At 44.2% G+C, this 13,920-nt stretch overlaps 1 protein-coding gene across 1 annotated transcript in view; it reads left to right on the top strand.

Annotated features, from left to right (window-relative positions):
• The window catches only part of EIF2B4 (eukaryotic translation initiation factor 2B subunit delta), an 88,022-nt gene extending 75,896 nt beyond the window's left edge, over nucleotides 1-12,126 (top strand). Inside the window, exons 12-13 of the mRNA XM_086928160.1 lie at nucleotides 10,808-10,988; nucleotides 11,860-12,126. Coding sequence (XP_086784286.1) covers nucleotides 10,808-10,988; nucleotides 11,860-12,059 — 381 coding nt within the window. The 3' untranslated portion in view covers nucleotides 12,060-12,126. The remainder of the gene's footprint in view (nucleotides 1-10,807; nucleotides 10,989-11,859) is intronic.
• Nucleotides 12,127-13,920: the final 1,794 nt, after the last annotated feature.

Below are 13,920 nucleotides of genomic sequence, written 5' to 3'. Positions count from 1 at the left end.
TGATACTCCACAGTAGCCCCGCTATCGACAGAATTAGTCTCGTTGGGTAGAGGGGGAACAGTGGTGTAAACACTGGGTAGTCAGTCGACTCCTTCAAGCCCATCAAGACAACTATATCGATTATAATCCCAGAAGGTGTTCTGCGGGGGCTGAAATGGGGGCAATCTGGTGTGTCTTGGGCGAAAAGGCCTTCCCCTACGTTCAACCCTAGTCCATTCATTGCTTCCATCACAGTACATGGGGTTAATAGGTGGTGGGAAGAAAAAGGAGACAGGGAGAGTCTGGATAGTAGAATCTAATGACCTATTAACACCCGCACATATGTAAGACACTGTACGTGGGTCTCTAAAACTGACAGTGATACAATCTCCCTTAATGGATTTAGGGGTTTTACCAATCCATGGTACCCTCCTCACCATGATAACTTCATTGTGCAGGTGTGCCGGTAAGGGTCGGTTCCAATTAAGCCATTTTATAACTTGGTTTTTGAGGGAGTTAAAGGTTTCAGTTTCACCCCTATCTAATGGAGGTGCTCCTGCCAGAATTACCATAAACCGGTTGGCCTCCGGTGGGAGGTCAGGCCGTCTAGTTCTTGGTGTTTTGAGATCTTCGGGTGGAGGCCCTTGGGTATCGATAGACATAAGTGCGGGTGGGATATGCAAACCTGGGGGGGGGGCCTTGGATATTCTGTGGGGCAACTAGGCTAACCGAGTTAGAAACTTGGGGAACAGGTTGGGTGCTTACGGTTGTTGAAACAGGAATTTGGGACACAGTAGCTGGTGGAATAATTTGGGGAGTAGGCATGCTAGGGGGGAGACCAGAACTATTAGGCTTGGAGGAGTTAGCTAAAAGTATAGCAGTTGATTTCTCTATATTAGACATTCTGAAATCAAGCCTATCTAGTTTGGCCTCTAGTGGAAAAATAATCGATTTTAGTAGGGTTGCTATTTTATCCATAGAAATATCGTTACTGGGTAAGCTCCCTTCACCGTTGGAATTCAACAATACAGATGCTCCATCTATTCTGGCTGTTTTAGATGCCCTCCCGGTATTTTTACCCTTACTGTTATATTGTCTCTTCGGTTTCTTAATAGCCCCTTCTTTCCCCCCCTGAGTTGTAAGGAGGGTAGAATTTCCATCATTAACAGAGGTAAAGGAAACATTTGCACAATCAGAGACATGGCTAGAATCAGCTACGACGATGGAGGGATTAGATATAACAACAAAATCTACACTATGCGCGGGGGCAGAATCGGGAAGTAAAAGTTGGGCATCCACCACAGGCAAGCAGTCAGTTGGTCTTTCAGGAGTTTTAGCATTAGCAAAAGGGCCCATACTAGAACGTTTAAGAGACATTAGTTCCTTGGACAGACGTTTCTCCAGTGTGACAATTTCTTTGTCAATAATGGTATTCGCCCTAGTAAGAAACTTCTCCATACCTCCTGCGGCAGATTGAGATCCTCCAGCCAACAGGGATTTGCTCCTGGTTTCGCGTCCGACCATGATCCACAAGAAATCAGGCAGCAGGAAGATTTAGGGGGGTAGTCCGGTCCGGTCACGAACGGGCACAAACGGGCCCGCTCTTGGCCCGGTCTTCGCCCGCTTCGTCGTCCGCGCGCGTCCCGCGTACGCGTTCCAGGCGTGGTAAAAATAGAGGAGGAGAGAAGGGGGCGGGAAGAGGAACCAGGTGCGCGCGGTGGACGGCGCTAGCACTTCTGGACCTCGCAGTCCCGCTCCCAAGGCAGATTGCAGTTCAGGCTCTCCCCCTGCCAAGGTGACCGAGCCGATGTGCTCCCAGGTCGCAGGATATGCAAATTAGAGGGCTCCGCTGCAGTTCTTGTCCCCGAAGCGTCCACAAGCACAGTACAACACTTCACACGCAGCTCGAGCGGCCCCCGCGCCAGCGGGGGCCGCGAGGAGTTTTAAAGGTATCCAGGCAGGTCGGAGGGAGAAGGGGGCGGGAAGAGGAACCAGGTGCGCGCGGTTGACGGCGCTAGCACTTCTGGACCTCGCAGTCCCGCTCCCAGGGCAGATTGCAGTTCAGGCTCTCCCCCTGCCGAGGTGACCGAGCCGATGTGCTCCCAGGTCACAGGATATGCAAATTAGAGGGCTCCGCTGCAGTTCTTGTCCCCGAAGCGTCCACAAGCACAGTACAACACTTCACACGCAGCTTGAGCGGCACCCGCGCCAGCGGGGGCCGCGAGGAGTTTTAAAGGTATCCAGGCAGGTCGGAGGGAGAAGGGGGCGGTAAGAGGAACCAGGTGCGCGCGGTGGACGGCGCTAGCACTTCTGGACCTCGCAGTCCCGCTCCCAAGGCAGATTGCAGTTCAGGCTCTCCCCCTGCCGAGGTGACCGAGTCGATGTGCTCCCAGGTCGCAGGATATGCAAATTAGAGGGCTCCGCTGCAGTTCTTGTCCCCGAAGCGTCCACAAGCACAGTACAACACTTCACACACAGCTCGAGCGGCTCCCGCGCCAGCGGGGGCCGCGAGGAGTTTTAAAGGTATCCAGGCAGGTCGGAGGGAGAAGGGGGCGGGAAGAGGAACCAGGTGCGCGCGGTGGACGGCGCTAGCACTTCTGGACCTCGCAGTCCCGCTCCCAAGGCAGATTGCAGTTCAGGCTCTCCCCCTGCCGAGGTGACCGAGCCGATGTGCTCCCAGGTCGCAGGATATGCAAATTAGAGGGCTCCGATGCAGTTCTTGTCCCCGAAGCGTCCACAAGCACAGTACAACACTTCACACGCAGCTCGAGCTGAAGTCAATACAATGTGATATGAAAGTTAACACCAATTATGGATGTAGAAATCAGGTGGAAAGAATTGCTCTAATTAAATAGATGTTCGAAGCTTGTGTGCTGTAGATGGATATGATTTGCATACTCCTGCCATCTATTGTTGGGTCCGGATGTTTGCAAGTTGTTTTTCTTCGAAGAAGTCTTTCCAGTCACAATTTAAGGGGACTCCTACTTTTGGTGATAGTGCACATGGGCATCAAATCCATTGTTAGATTGTTTTTTTCCGCCATTGGGTACGGATGTATATTTCTGCTCTCTGGTTTGAAAACTGTTCTTCGGGTTCCCCTCGGTGCGCAATCCACTCTACCCTCTATGGTATTGTTTCTGTATGCGTTTCCCTGTCCTCCACGTATCAAATCGTTCTACAAACTCCATTTTCAAGGGCAATCCGACTGGCGAGCTCATATTACACATGAATATGAAATTAAGAGAATGAAGGGATGCATGCTTACTGCCTGATGCCGAATATTGGTATCTAATGGCAGGACAAGGAAGATATCCATGTATTTATATATTACAAAAGGTCCTTAAGGGGGTTGCCTTCCCCCCCAGGTCGACCAATTGTTTCTGGTGTTGATATTCGATTACAAAGACATGTGAAAAACCTACCATCGTACATCAAGGATAGCTAGGACATACTAGTGAAATTTAAGGAATTTTCCTGGACTGATGAGTTACAGTTTGTGACATTTGATGTGACTAGTTTGTATGCATGTAAACAAAGATTTTTCATTACTGGCAGCTCATTACTTTTTGGATAAAGAGGGAGCTGACCATTATGAATATAACTGCATGATACTCGACATGGTGGACTTAATCCTCTCAAGAATTACTTTTTACATGACGGCCAGTGGTACCATCAGTTACAGGGGACAGCCATGTGATCCAGGTTTGCTCCTTCTTATGTCGGCCTGTAGGACTACCCTTAAGGAAGCAAGACGACCAGGCACAAGAACAACATATGCTTTTAGATGGAAAGATTTGTCATCTGGTGCCTTCAAAAAAATAATGATCCAGTTAAATGCCAAGAAAATGTAATCTTGCCTTTTTGTTTTATTTAATCCGTCTCGATTCAAACTACAATTCGACTCTATAAAAGTGTGTTGAGCGGTCATCCAACAACCTGCTCCTCCATGGAAATTAAACTTGGTGTTATCTAAATTAATGGCTTCTCATTTTGAGCCCATACATAAAGCCTCAATGCAGCATCTGACTTGAAAGTTAGCTTTTCTTGTAGCTATTAATCGGTGTGAAGAGTTAGCGAGCTGCAAGCTCTATCTTCTGTGGAACCATTTACTAGTTTTCACAAGAATAGAGTAGTTTTGAGAACCCGTCCTGCTTTTTTGGCAAAACTTGTCTCCGATTTTCACATTAATCAAACAATTTAACTCCCAACTTTTTTCACCAACCCTTCTTCACCAGCAGAAAGAACTCTGCATTGTTTAGATGTGCTGTGCGATCTAAAGTTTTATTTGGATAGAACTAAAGAAATCCGTAAAACTAATTTGTTGTTCAAAAAATTATGGACCCTTGAAAACTAGTATGACTTCATCAAAACAAATTATAGCCAGATGGATAGTATCCTGCATAACCTGTAGCTATCAATTAGCTAACAAACCTCTTACAGCTAAATCTAGAGCTTGTTCTACACGTAGTAAGACTACATCTGTCACCTTGATTAAAATGTTTCCAATTACAGAAATGTGTAATGCAACCACATGGAAATCAGTTCACATGTTTACTAAACACTACTGTTTGCATGAAAACGTAAGAGCAGATTATTTGCTAGGCCAGGCAGCTCTAAAAAATATTCTGTTACTTACCCAGTAAGCATCTTGTTCTTGACATGTAGAGCTGTAGATTCACATGCTTTGCTTACTCCTGCCATCTAGTGTTGGGACCCGGATGTTTGCAAGTTGGTTTTCTTCGAAGAAGTCTTTCCAGTCCAACACAATAAAAATCCAACACCAATTTATAACAATAGGAAATATTTTTATCTTTAAAATGATACCAATACGAAAAATATCCACTGTAGGGAACTAGAGAGAAGAATTTTTAAAGATTAAATACTTTCTAGTGCTTAGAAACCATTAGTAGACATTTGGTCGCCTCTGACCGGGACAAAGTTAAAGTTTGAGGCTGACTGCGATGGATCCCTGGTCGGATACACTAAGTGTGATCCCCGGTCAAGATTTTACCTTTTCTGGAGATTTTCTCACTAGATGTCGTGCAGCCTCCTCCAGCAGGCCGAATTTAGTGAGTATTCAGAGTGTCCATAACACAGTCCAAAGGTCTGAAATCTCCAAGATGGTCCTTGAAAGGTTGGGACCACAATTCTCACAATGCACCTACATAGCACCCTTAAACGTCCACTGGATACACTTGAGGCAGGAGACTCTTGGTGAAGTTGATGCAGGTGAACCCTGTTAACCTATGGCTTGCAGGGAGACCACTCTTTATTCCTGGAGATCCTGATGTTGCAAATCGAGTTTCCAGCTTGGTGTCCCCTCTTTCCTTTGAAGAACATTATTTACTACCTCTCGCCCTGGCATTCCTATACCTACCACTTTCTCCTCCCAGAATGGCTCCCTAACCCCAGGGATCATTTATCACCTCTTCAAAGCAGCCTGGCTAATCCACTTAACTCTGGCCAATCCGGTCCGAACACTAAAAGGCTGAATTTTGGTTTACAAACAAGAAAGTCTTATAACTTCCTGTCAATACATTTTAGGATGAATTCAACAAAAACATTTTGGATTTATCAATGCCATTCTACTGAGTCCTTGAATTGTATTTTAATGACACCTCTTCCTTTATTTATTACTCAATAACATGTTGTTTTTTTTTTAGCATTCTTATATAGTGCTCGAATCACCCTGGGGCATCTCTGCGCTGCTCAGATAAAACCGCAAGAAGACAGCTAGGAGTTGGTGGCCTTAGTACAGAAATGCCTTTAGATGTTTCCAGAATATTCGGTAAGATGGAATATCTCGCAGATTTGTAGGTAGGCTATTCCAGTATTTAGGGCCAAATATGAAAAAGCCATTCCCCCTGACCGTTTGAGTCTGATGCGGGGTATATGAAGCAACTGCCGAGAACTTGACCTCAAAGGACGACCAGGGGTATGTTTTTCCAATTTCTTTTGTAGGTATTTCGGACCCTGACCCTGTAGAGCGTTAAATGTCAGGCAGCAGACCTTAAAGAAAGATCTTTTTTATTATGGGTAGCCAATGTAGGTTTCTCAACAACTGCAACGATGAAGAGCCAGCCTGCATGTTCAGGATTATTCTGGCGGCTTTATTATGGATGACCTGCAGTTTGTTTAGGAATGTCACCCCAACCTCCGCTAATAGGGCGTTCCCGTAATCCAAGCGACTGATCACCATGGCTTGGGTCAATGTTCTGCGGTGCTCCGTCGGGATAAATGAAAACATTTTCCGAAGTAATCTTAACCTATAGTAGCAAGCCCCTGAGATGGATGCTACGTGGTCCTGCATGGAAAGGGATTGATTTATGTTTATGCCTAGGTTGTTAACACACTGTTTGGGAACAGGGGGGGTACCAAGCTGCGTTGGCCACCAGTCATTGGACCTAGCTGCTGCAGCCTTCCCGGATTCAGCTGGAGACAGTTGTTAGTCATCCAGTTTGATATTTCAAGTATACCCGTGGCAAAGCGTAGTCTGTCTGCTTTAATTTTTGTGCAATGTTGAACAGTAGCTTGGTGTCATCAGCGTACAAAATAGTTTTGAATCCCAGGGCTTCCACTACCTTAGTTAATGGTGCCATATAGATATTAAAAAGGGTAGGGCTAAGGCAGGAGCCCTGGGGGACACCTTTGTCCAATGGTGTTTTCTCGGACTGATAAGGGCCCAAGATGATAGTTTCAAATCTGTCCGTCGGGAAGTTCTGCAGCCATTTAAGAGCAACACCTTGAATGCTAAAAGATATTAACCTCTCCGCGAGCCTAGTGTGTAAGATGGTATCAAAGGCCGCGGAGAGGTCTTACCATGTCAACCTGTGTGGCCGGGGATCTGCAATAGGAAAATTGAGCTGGGAAATTTCTCCACTACCAGGGTTTATAAAACATCTTTTTATAAGGACCCTGCATAAATATACAGACCCCTTCCACCCCCCCCCCCACCCCTGGAACACCTAGAGGATACTTAAGGGGTTCTGAATATGTACAAATATTGCAGATCCTCACTCCACAGGCCTGCTAGCACAAAAGTTTGGAAAGCACTTTACCAAAATGTGGGGAGTGGGTTGTGGAATTTCACTAAATCCAGGGCATATATAACTTATTTTATTGGGGCCCTCCTTATAAATACCTGACCCCCCACTCCTGGGACACCTGGGGGTACCTAGTATGCCAAAACATTGTATTTTAAAAAAAATTAAGTGCCCTAAACACAAAAGTTGAGTTTGGCACAATTTGCATTTTAAAAGCAGTCCTCAAGGCAGCTTTTAATCTGACTTCAGGGCTCAGCAGTGCACACACGCAAGTGTAGAAAGGACTGCGGCCTCTAAACTGACATGCCCTATTCTATACTAGGGACTTAAAATAGTTTTGATCCCCCTGCCCTATTATGTACTAGGGCCTTATAGGTGAATTCATGCCAAGCATCGTGGTACCCTAACTCATAGTGTACCCTAGTGTATTTAGATGTTTTCAATGTATTCCAAGTGTCTTTTCAGTATAACACTGGCCCAGGGACAGTCCGTCAGTTACCACTAGAACCTGTCAGCAAAAACCGGGGGATGCCAAGGGCACAAGTATGACTTTTGACAAACTTGTTTGCCGGCCTTAGGTTGTGTATAGGCCTGAATTCCATTTGTTTACCTTTGTTGGGTACCAAATAATATCTGGAATAGGTACCTTTACCTCTTCATGAAAAAGTAACTGATCTATAGCTTGTTTTTGGAGTGAGGATAGCACCTCCTTTTTTAAATTGAGGCAATAAGTGTTTTGCTGCTGATTTTGGAAGTATTGCAGGAGGCTGATGTTTAAATTGGATGAAGTACCCATTTTGAATTTTTCCATGGTTATTAACTTCCACTCTGATAAGTGATGCGAGACACACCCTTCTACCGGAGCAGGATATGGAAGAGAGAGGGATAGTGATTCTCACTGTGTTGAAGCCGGTTTAGCTTTGGAGGATTATTGCCGGTGCGTTTGTTGTCCTCTGTGTATGTTATTTCTAGATTGGATTTGCTGTTGCTGATCTAGTTGTTGGCGACCTTGAGACTGGGAATGGAAAGACCATTGAGGGGATAGAACCCTCTGTCTGGATTGAACTCTGTAGTCCCAGCGATAGTAATGGGGACAGTAAAATCGTTTCCTCTCCTCCAAACCTAGTTTTTAGTGTTATTGCTTCTTTTTTCATTCTTTCTATTTTTTCTTCAGTGTGGACCAGAAAGAACAGCACCGGTGATAAGAGGTTCATAATTTTTGATTGTCTGGTTTAAGTGAAGTCAGTCTGAGCCATGATAATCTACGGAAAGATATTCAGTTACAGAATTGTATGCCCCCAAATCTGCCTCCTCAATGGCTGCACTGATGGATTGGTTTGAAACAGTTTGGCCACCTTGTACGATTTCCCTGAAATCCTGTTTCCTGTCCTTTGGTGGGTCATCTGCTAACACAATCAATGATTCGCTTAAGGCTCGGTCATATCTATGGCCTATAGGGCTGACGCACTGGAGTTTTTAAAAGTACCAGCTGCAGAGTTACACATTTTTCTCCCACCCACAACATCCAATCTTTTGCTTTCCTTTTCGGGAGTGACTTAAGTCTCTGGACCCAAAAGATGTTTCTTCCTAACTGCAGAAACTATGACTGAATCAAGCTTAGGGTCTTGCCTCGGATCTATTGGGTCTTGTTCTTAGGGTCTGTATTTCCTATGAAGCAGAGTAGTTGCCGCTTTAATGGTGAATGGAGAAAGGAATTTTTCTTCCACAAGCTCTGCAAAACCCGAAACCAAGGATAAGGTGGGTCTTGGTGAAACCCTTCGTTGTAGCATTTCCACTATAACAGAAACTGAGGCCTGTGGCGTTTGTAATTGTGTATTCATTTTATTAGATCCTCTGACTAAAACATCTTGAAATGTCAAAATGCCATCTACTGGAGATGTTCTTAAGGGTGATACTGCTGGAGACGCGTAGGTGGAGTATGAATGGGAGAAAGTTATAGTCTGCGATGGAGACTGAGAACGTGTTCTTCTTTTACGTTTCCTTAGCTTTGAATGTCTTGCTGTGGATGGCCTTCAGTACGAGAACCCTGTTAGTATAGGTCTTGGTTTTGATGTTACAGGACAAGGTATCATACACAAAAGGTGAAATAGGTCTTCGAGACAAGAACAGGATCATTCTGAGGAATTATCAAGGTAGGTCTAGTTCCTCAATCATCATCTGGCTAAAGCAAGTCAGAAAACCAAAACATTGAAAATTCTGATTGTCTCAACATCGATCTTCTTAACATCAAGTGTCTCGACGGCGACCCTGACGTCGACATCATAAAAACTGATCCTCTCGAAGTTGAACATTGCTACATCGGTGTTGAGTGCTCTGCAGTCGACAATCTCGCTGTCTGAACAGGAAGCGATGTTGAAGGTAAACTCAGTGGTACCTCAGGAGTCCTTGTCGGCGGGGCTGTCGTAGTGCTCCTTGACAGCGAGGAAGTTGGTGCTAGCGGCTGTCTCGATGTCGAACAGTGTTCTCTAGAAAGATGAGAATGACCAAAATGATGATGACTGTTTTTATGCCTTCTCTAACTGGATCTTCCTCTATCGGATTGTTTAGAGTGAGAAGGTCTTTTTTCAGAAGGAGGCCCTTCTCTGTTCTATTTTCTTTGTTTTCTGCTCTTCCTCCAGGCGTAAGTTCTCCAATTTGTCTCTGAAGCGGATGCCCTCTTGATCTTTTTGGGCTCGAAGACATTATTTTACATCATTCACACACTCTAACAGTGAGAGACCGGCAGGCTACACACACCGCATGTGGTTCTGAAGGCGCCTTTTTGCGCCCAAATGCAGGGCACTTCATGATGGGTGAAGTCATTCTGAAAAATAAATCGCCACTCGATGAAAAATTGTGACAATAAATCACTACTCTTGATGAAAAATGGTGAAAAAAATATAATATAACCTCAAAGCTGTTGCAAGAGGAATTAACTTTCAGACTGAAAAGTTAAAGAATAAACTGGATAAAGTAACTCAGAGAGTGTTCTCAGACACTTTAAGCGTGAGCCGTAAAATAGAATTGAGGATGTGACGCAAACTGCCATTACAGCATATGCTAGGAAGGGAGCTTCTGACTCCTTAAAGTAACGGTGTATTTTTTTTCTTGCATTCTGTGAACTCTTGACCCGACATGCTCTGTTTTTTACTTCAATTTGTGTCTCTGCTGGTGCTCAGTGGAAGTGTTTCTAATTCAGTTTAGGATTGCCTTGTTGTCTGGTGCTGCAATGTGTTTTTTTTTACATTGATCCGATACTTTTATAAGACCAAAAAATTCAGTCAAAAAGTAGGCCTGCCATTCCATATCGGAGGTAGCTCTACACTATGAAGACTGAGGTTTTACCTCCTACTAATGAGTTTTTCAAGATTTGAAGATAGTGTTTCGGCACCCCCATCGATGCATGGGAATATTCTGTATTTATGACTGTCAGCGAGGATCCTACCATGCTGAATTTTAGGTTCCCATTTCATAGCTAATCTGAAAAGGTGAGATACAAGTGGGTGGGATCTCCTGACACACAGTATCCTAGAAGGAGGTTCCTCCATAAATCTCTTTCCAAACACAAAACCAGCAAATGCTGGTTCTTTGCTATTCAAATATTTTCACTTGCATTGCAACGTGCATTGCCTAGAATATGAATCGAACCACTTTAATAGGAATAGCTGCATGCATATCCTAGAAAATGTTTTGAACAATTCAATTGCTTGTTTAGGAAAGGAGAGCACAGTTGTTCCCATTAGGAGATTATTTAAATAATGATCAATTTCTTTCTCTTTGTACAGGTTTCTAAGGTTCTCCTGGGAGCCCATGCACTGCTGGCCAATGGCTATGTTATGTCTCGACTGGGCACATCCCAGATTGCACTGGTGGCCAAAGCGCACAATGTCCCGGTCCTAGTGTGCTGTGAAACCTACAAGTTTTGTGAGCGAGTGCAGACGGATTCCTTCGTCTCCAATGAACTTGGTATGGGATCCGTGTGATTTTTCTATAACATTAATAGGGGAATGCAATGGGGCTAATTCACTAGGACTAATATTTATACGTTGTAGAGAATTGATGATGTAAGCGGAGCAGGTGCTCTGCATAGTTGTGTTGGGGCCTGTAGATGTTAAGATCTAGAACAACCAGCGAAATGTTTTAATGTTGCGGTGGCGACAGTCTCACATTTGTTCTATCTGCAGTAAGTGTGGATCCTTTTTGATACTATAAATGTGTCTGCTTTGTAATTTAAGGATGTGTCTCCTCATAATTTGTAGACCCCTGCACTCCTTGGCAGTTAAGTTGTGGCTGGACCTGGACAGGTTTCAGTTTTGCATGTTTCAACCTTTCGAACAAAGCAAACTTTCAAGTCACCAAGTTTTCAATTAATTTAATCAGTTTGTCTAAATGAATGGAGGGCCAAATGCATGTGCCCGAGAGAGAAGATTAGAGGGCTAATTTTATATGAGACAATCGTGAATTATTTTCCCATATGTCTACTCAACTTTGTATTTGGCGATGGACAAACACTGAAGTGTGGAACTTTAGGTCGTGATAGACTTTAATCTTGGGTCATCTGCTGGAAGTTTAAATGAACAGAAAATACAATTTAGTACGGGTTGGAATCGCAGGCTGATGACCAGTCTCTCCCAGTCCTTCACACAAGACTACTGACCGAATACATAAATGTGGGTCCTAGGAATAGTTTACTGTCGATCTTTCACAAAGTTAGATTTTCTTCAGCCCACAATATAAAAGTAAACTCTCCACATTTCTATGAGAATTATGGCTGTCATTTTGTGAGTCTCCTTCTAAAAGTGGAGGAAAGTTCTAATGGTATATTTCTTTTTTGTAGATGACCCCGATGACCTGGTTTTGACCCGGAATGGGAAAGCTCCTCTGGAAAGCTGGAACAGTAACACATCCTTGCACCTCCTGAATCTTGTTTATGACGTAACGCCACCCGATTTTGTAGACCTTGTCATTACAGACCTGGGGATGATTCCATGTACCTCGGTGCCAGTGATCCTGCGGGTTAAGAATGTCGAACAGTAGTAGGAATGATGGCAAGGGGAAGAGGAGTATTGTGTATTTTACCTGAATAAACTTATTGCATAAAGTTTCCTATCTGTCTGTTTAACATCAGTGAAGAGCTTGAGCTATTAATGTTCCCCACACATCTCTTTCAGCAAGAACGTTCATACCTATCCTTTTAGGTCTTGTACCCAATGAGCTATGACATTTACTACAAAGGTTTCTAATGCTCTGCCCACAGCAATCAAGATTTATTAGCAGGCTGCCTGCTGTACACAAAAGCAATGAGTGCAATGGAGTACTTTAGTGCGTGCAAGCTCATGTGCAAGGAGGAACCGACTGATTGAACTAATAGCTATGTACAAGTATCTAGGAGTATGATGCCGAACGCTCATTAACGTATTTGTAGTCAACACAAGAAAAAGGACAAATATTTTCCATTTGGAGAAAAAAAATATGGTATGCCTAAAAAGCAAGAAGGAACAATATAGACCTGATAGTTATGCTAGCAAGTAAAAATTATGGATGTATTTTTTTCGGTAAAGAAAGAAGGAATGAGCAGGATTGTGTTATTGCATTTAAATACAAAAACCTTCCTTGGTACATCATCAATCACATTTAAGTTTAAACGCTGAACTACTCAATACAGAAACAAAATATGGTACTAAGATGTTACGTTAAAAAAATATTTGTAGAGCGCACGTACACCATACGGTTTCTTAGCCCTCCTAAATTCAAGGTAATACAATGAGAATCTGATGTTGGAGGAGAGTGAGTTCCAAAAACGAGGGGCCAGAACAGCAAATGTGGATCCACCTAGTCTTTTCCTTTTAAAGGTGGGGATGACCAGGAGGTTAAGATGGGATGACCTCCAGTTCCGGGAAGGGTTATATCTCTGGATGAAGGTAGATACAAATTCCGGGCCGGGGCCATATAGGAATTTAAAGATGAAGCAACCAATCCTAAAAGCACTGCGTTGTTACTGGTAGCCAGTGCAGCTTCCTCATTAGAGGAGTGATGTGGCACTACCTCGGCTGCTGGTTGATCAGTCTAGCTGCCTGGTTTTGTACCATTTGCAATCTTCTTGTTAAGAGAACCGGAATGCCGAAGTAGGGCGAGTTTGCATAATGAATGTGAGAGATGACCACAGAAAGAACGACCTGGATAAGAGCTAGGAATCTACTGGTTTTCCTGATCTTCCGAAGCTGAACAAAACATGTGGAGACTACAGACCCGATCTGGGACTTCACAGAGAGCTCTCTATCGATTATGACTCTGAGGCTCTTTGCTGAGGTCGCGGGTGAACGTGACATCCCCAACTCGGCAGGCCAACATTTAGAGTTCCAAGGGTTTCAAGAACCACCGACTAAGACAAGTTCTGTTTTGTCTGGGTTTAATTTTAAATGGTTGTGATTCATCCAATACCTCATTAAGTGTACACGGTGTGCACAGGTATGGCATCACATTTCATTGACAGTAGGCAGAGGAGCAAAACCTCTGATCTCCTAGTCAGAGTAACTGCCTTCCCTCACGCAGCTCCGCCGTTAAGGCATTGCCCTTAGCGCCTTTGTGTTATCCAGGTAGGTGTTAGAGTCGTCCCTCCATCAACAGGCTCCTGCCTGCGCCTCATCCCTGCTGGTCCAGTGGAAGAGCCTGTTCTTCTGCTAGTTCCGCTCTGTGTGTCATCCTCTTTCTGTTTTTGCCTCTTTCTTTTTCCTGTTTTTGACTTTCTTTGTATTATCTGTTTTGCTTTCCTGTTTTTTGCCTTTTCCCCGGCGAGGTTGTAGGTATTGCAGTCTTTCAGATTCAGGGAGAGTAAAATCTTTGCCAAATTGCTAGAAGAGGATAACCCCAGTCTCATCCATCATTTTCCCCATCCCCC

The sequence above is a fragment of the Lissotriton vulgaris genome, chromosome 6 (assembly GCF_964263255.1).
Source record: "Lissotriton vulgaris chromosome 6, aLisVul1.2, whole genome shotgun sequence".
Taxonomy (NCBI): Eukaryota; Metazoa; Chordata; class Amphibia; order Caudata; family Salamandridae; genus Lissotriton; species Lissotriton vulgaris.
The sequence above is the reverse complement of the archived record's forward strand: the minus strand, read 5'-3'. Positions and strand labels throughout refer to the sequence as shown.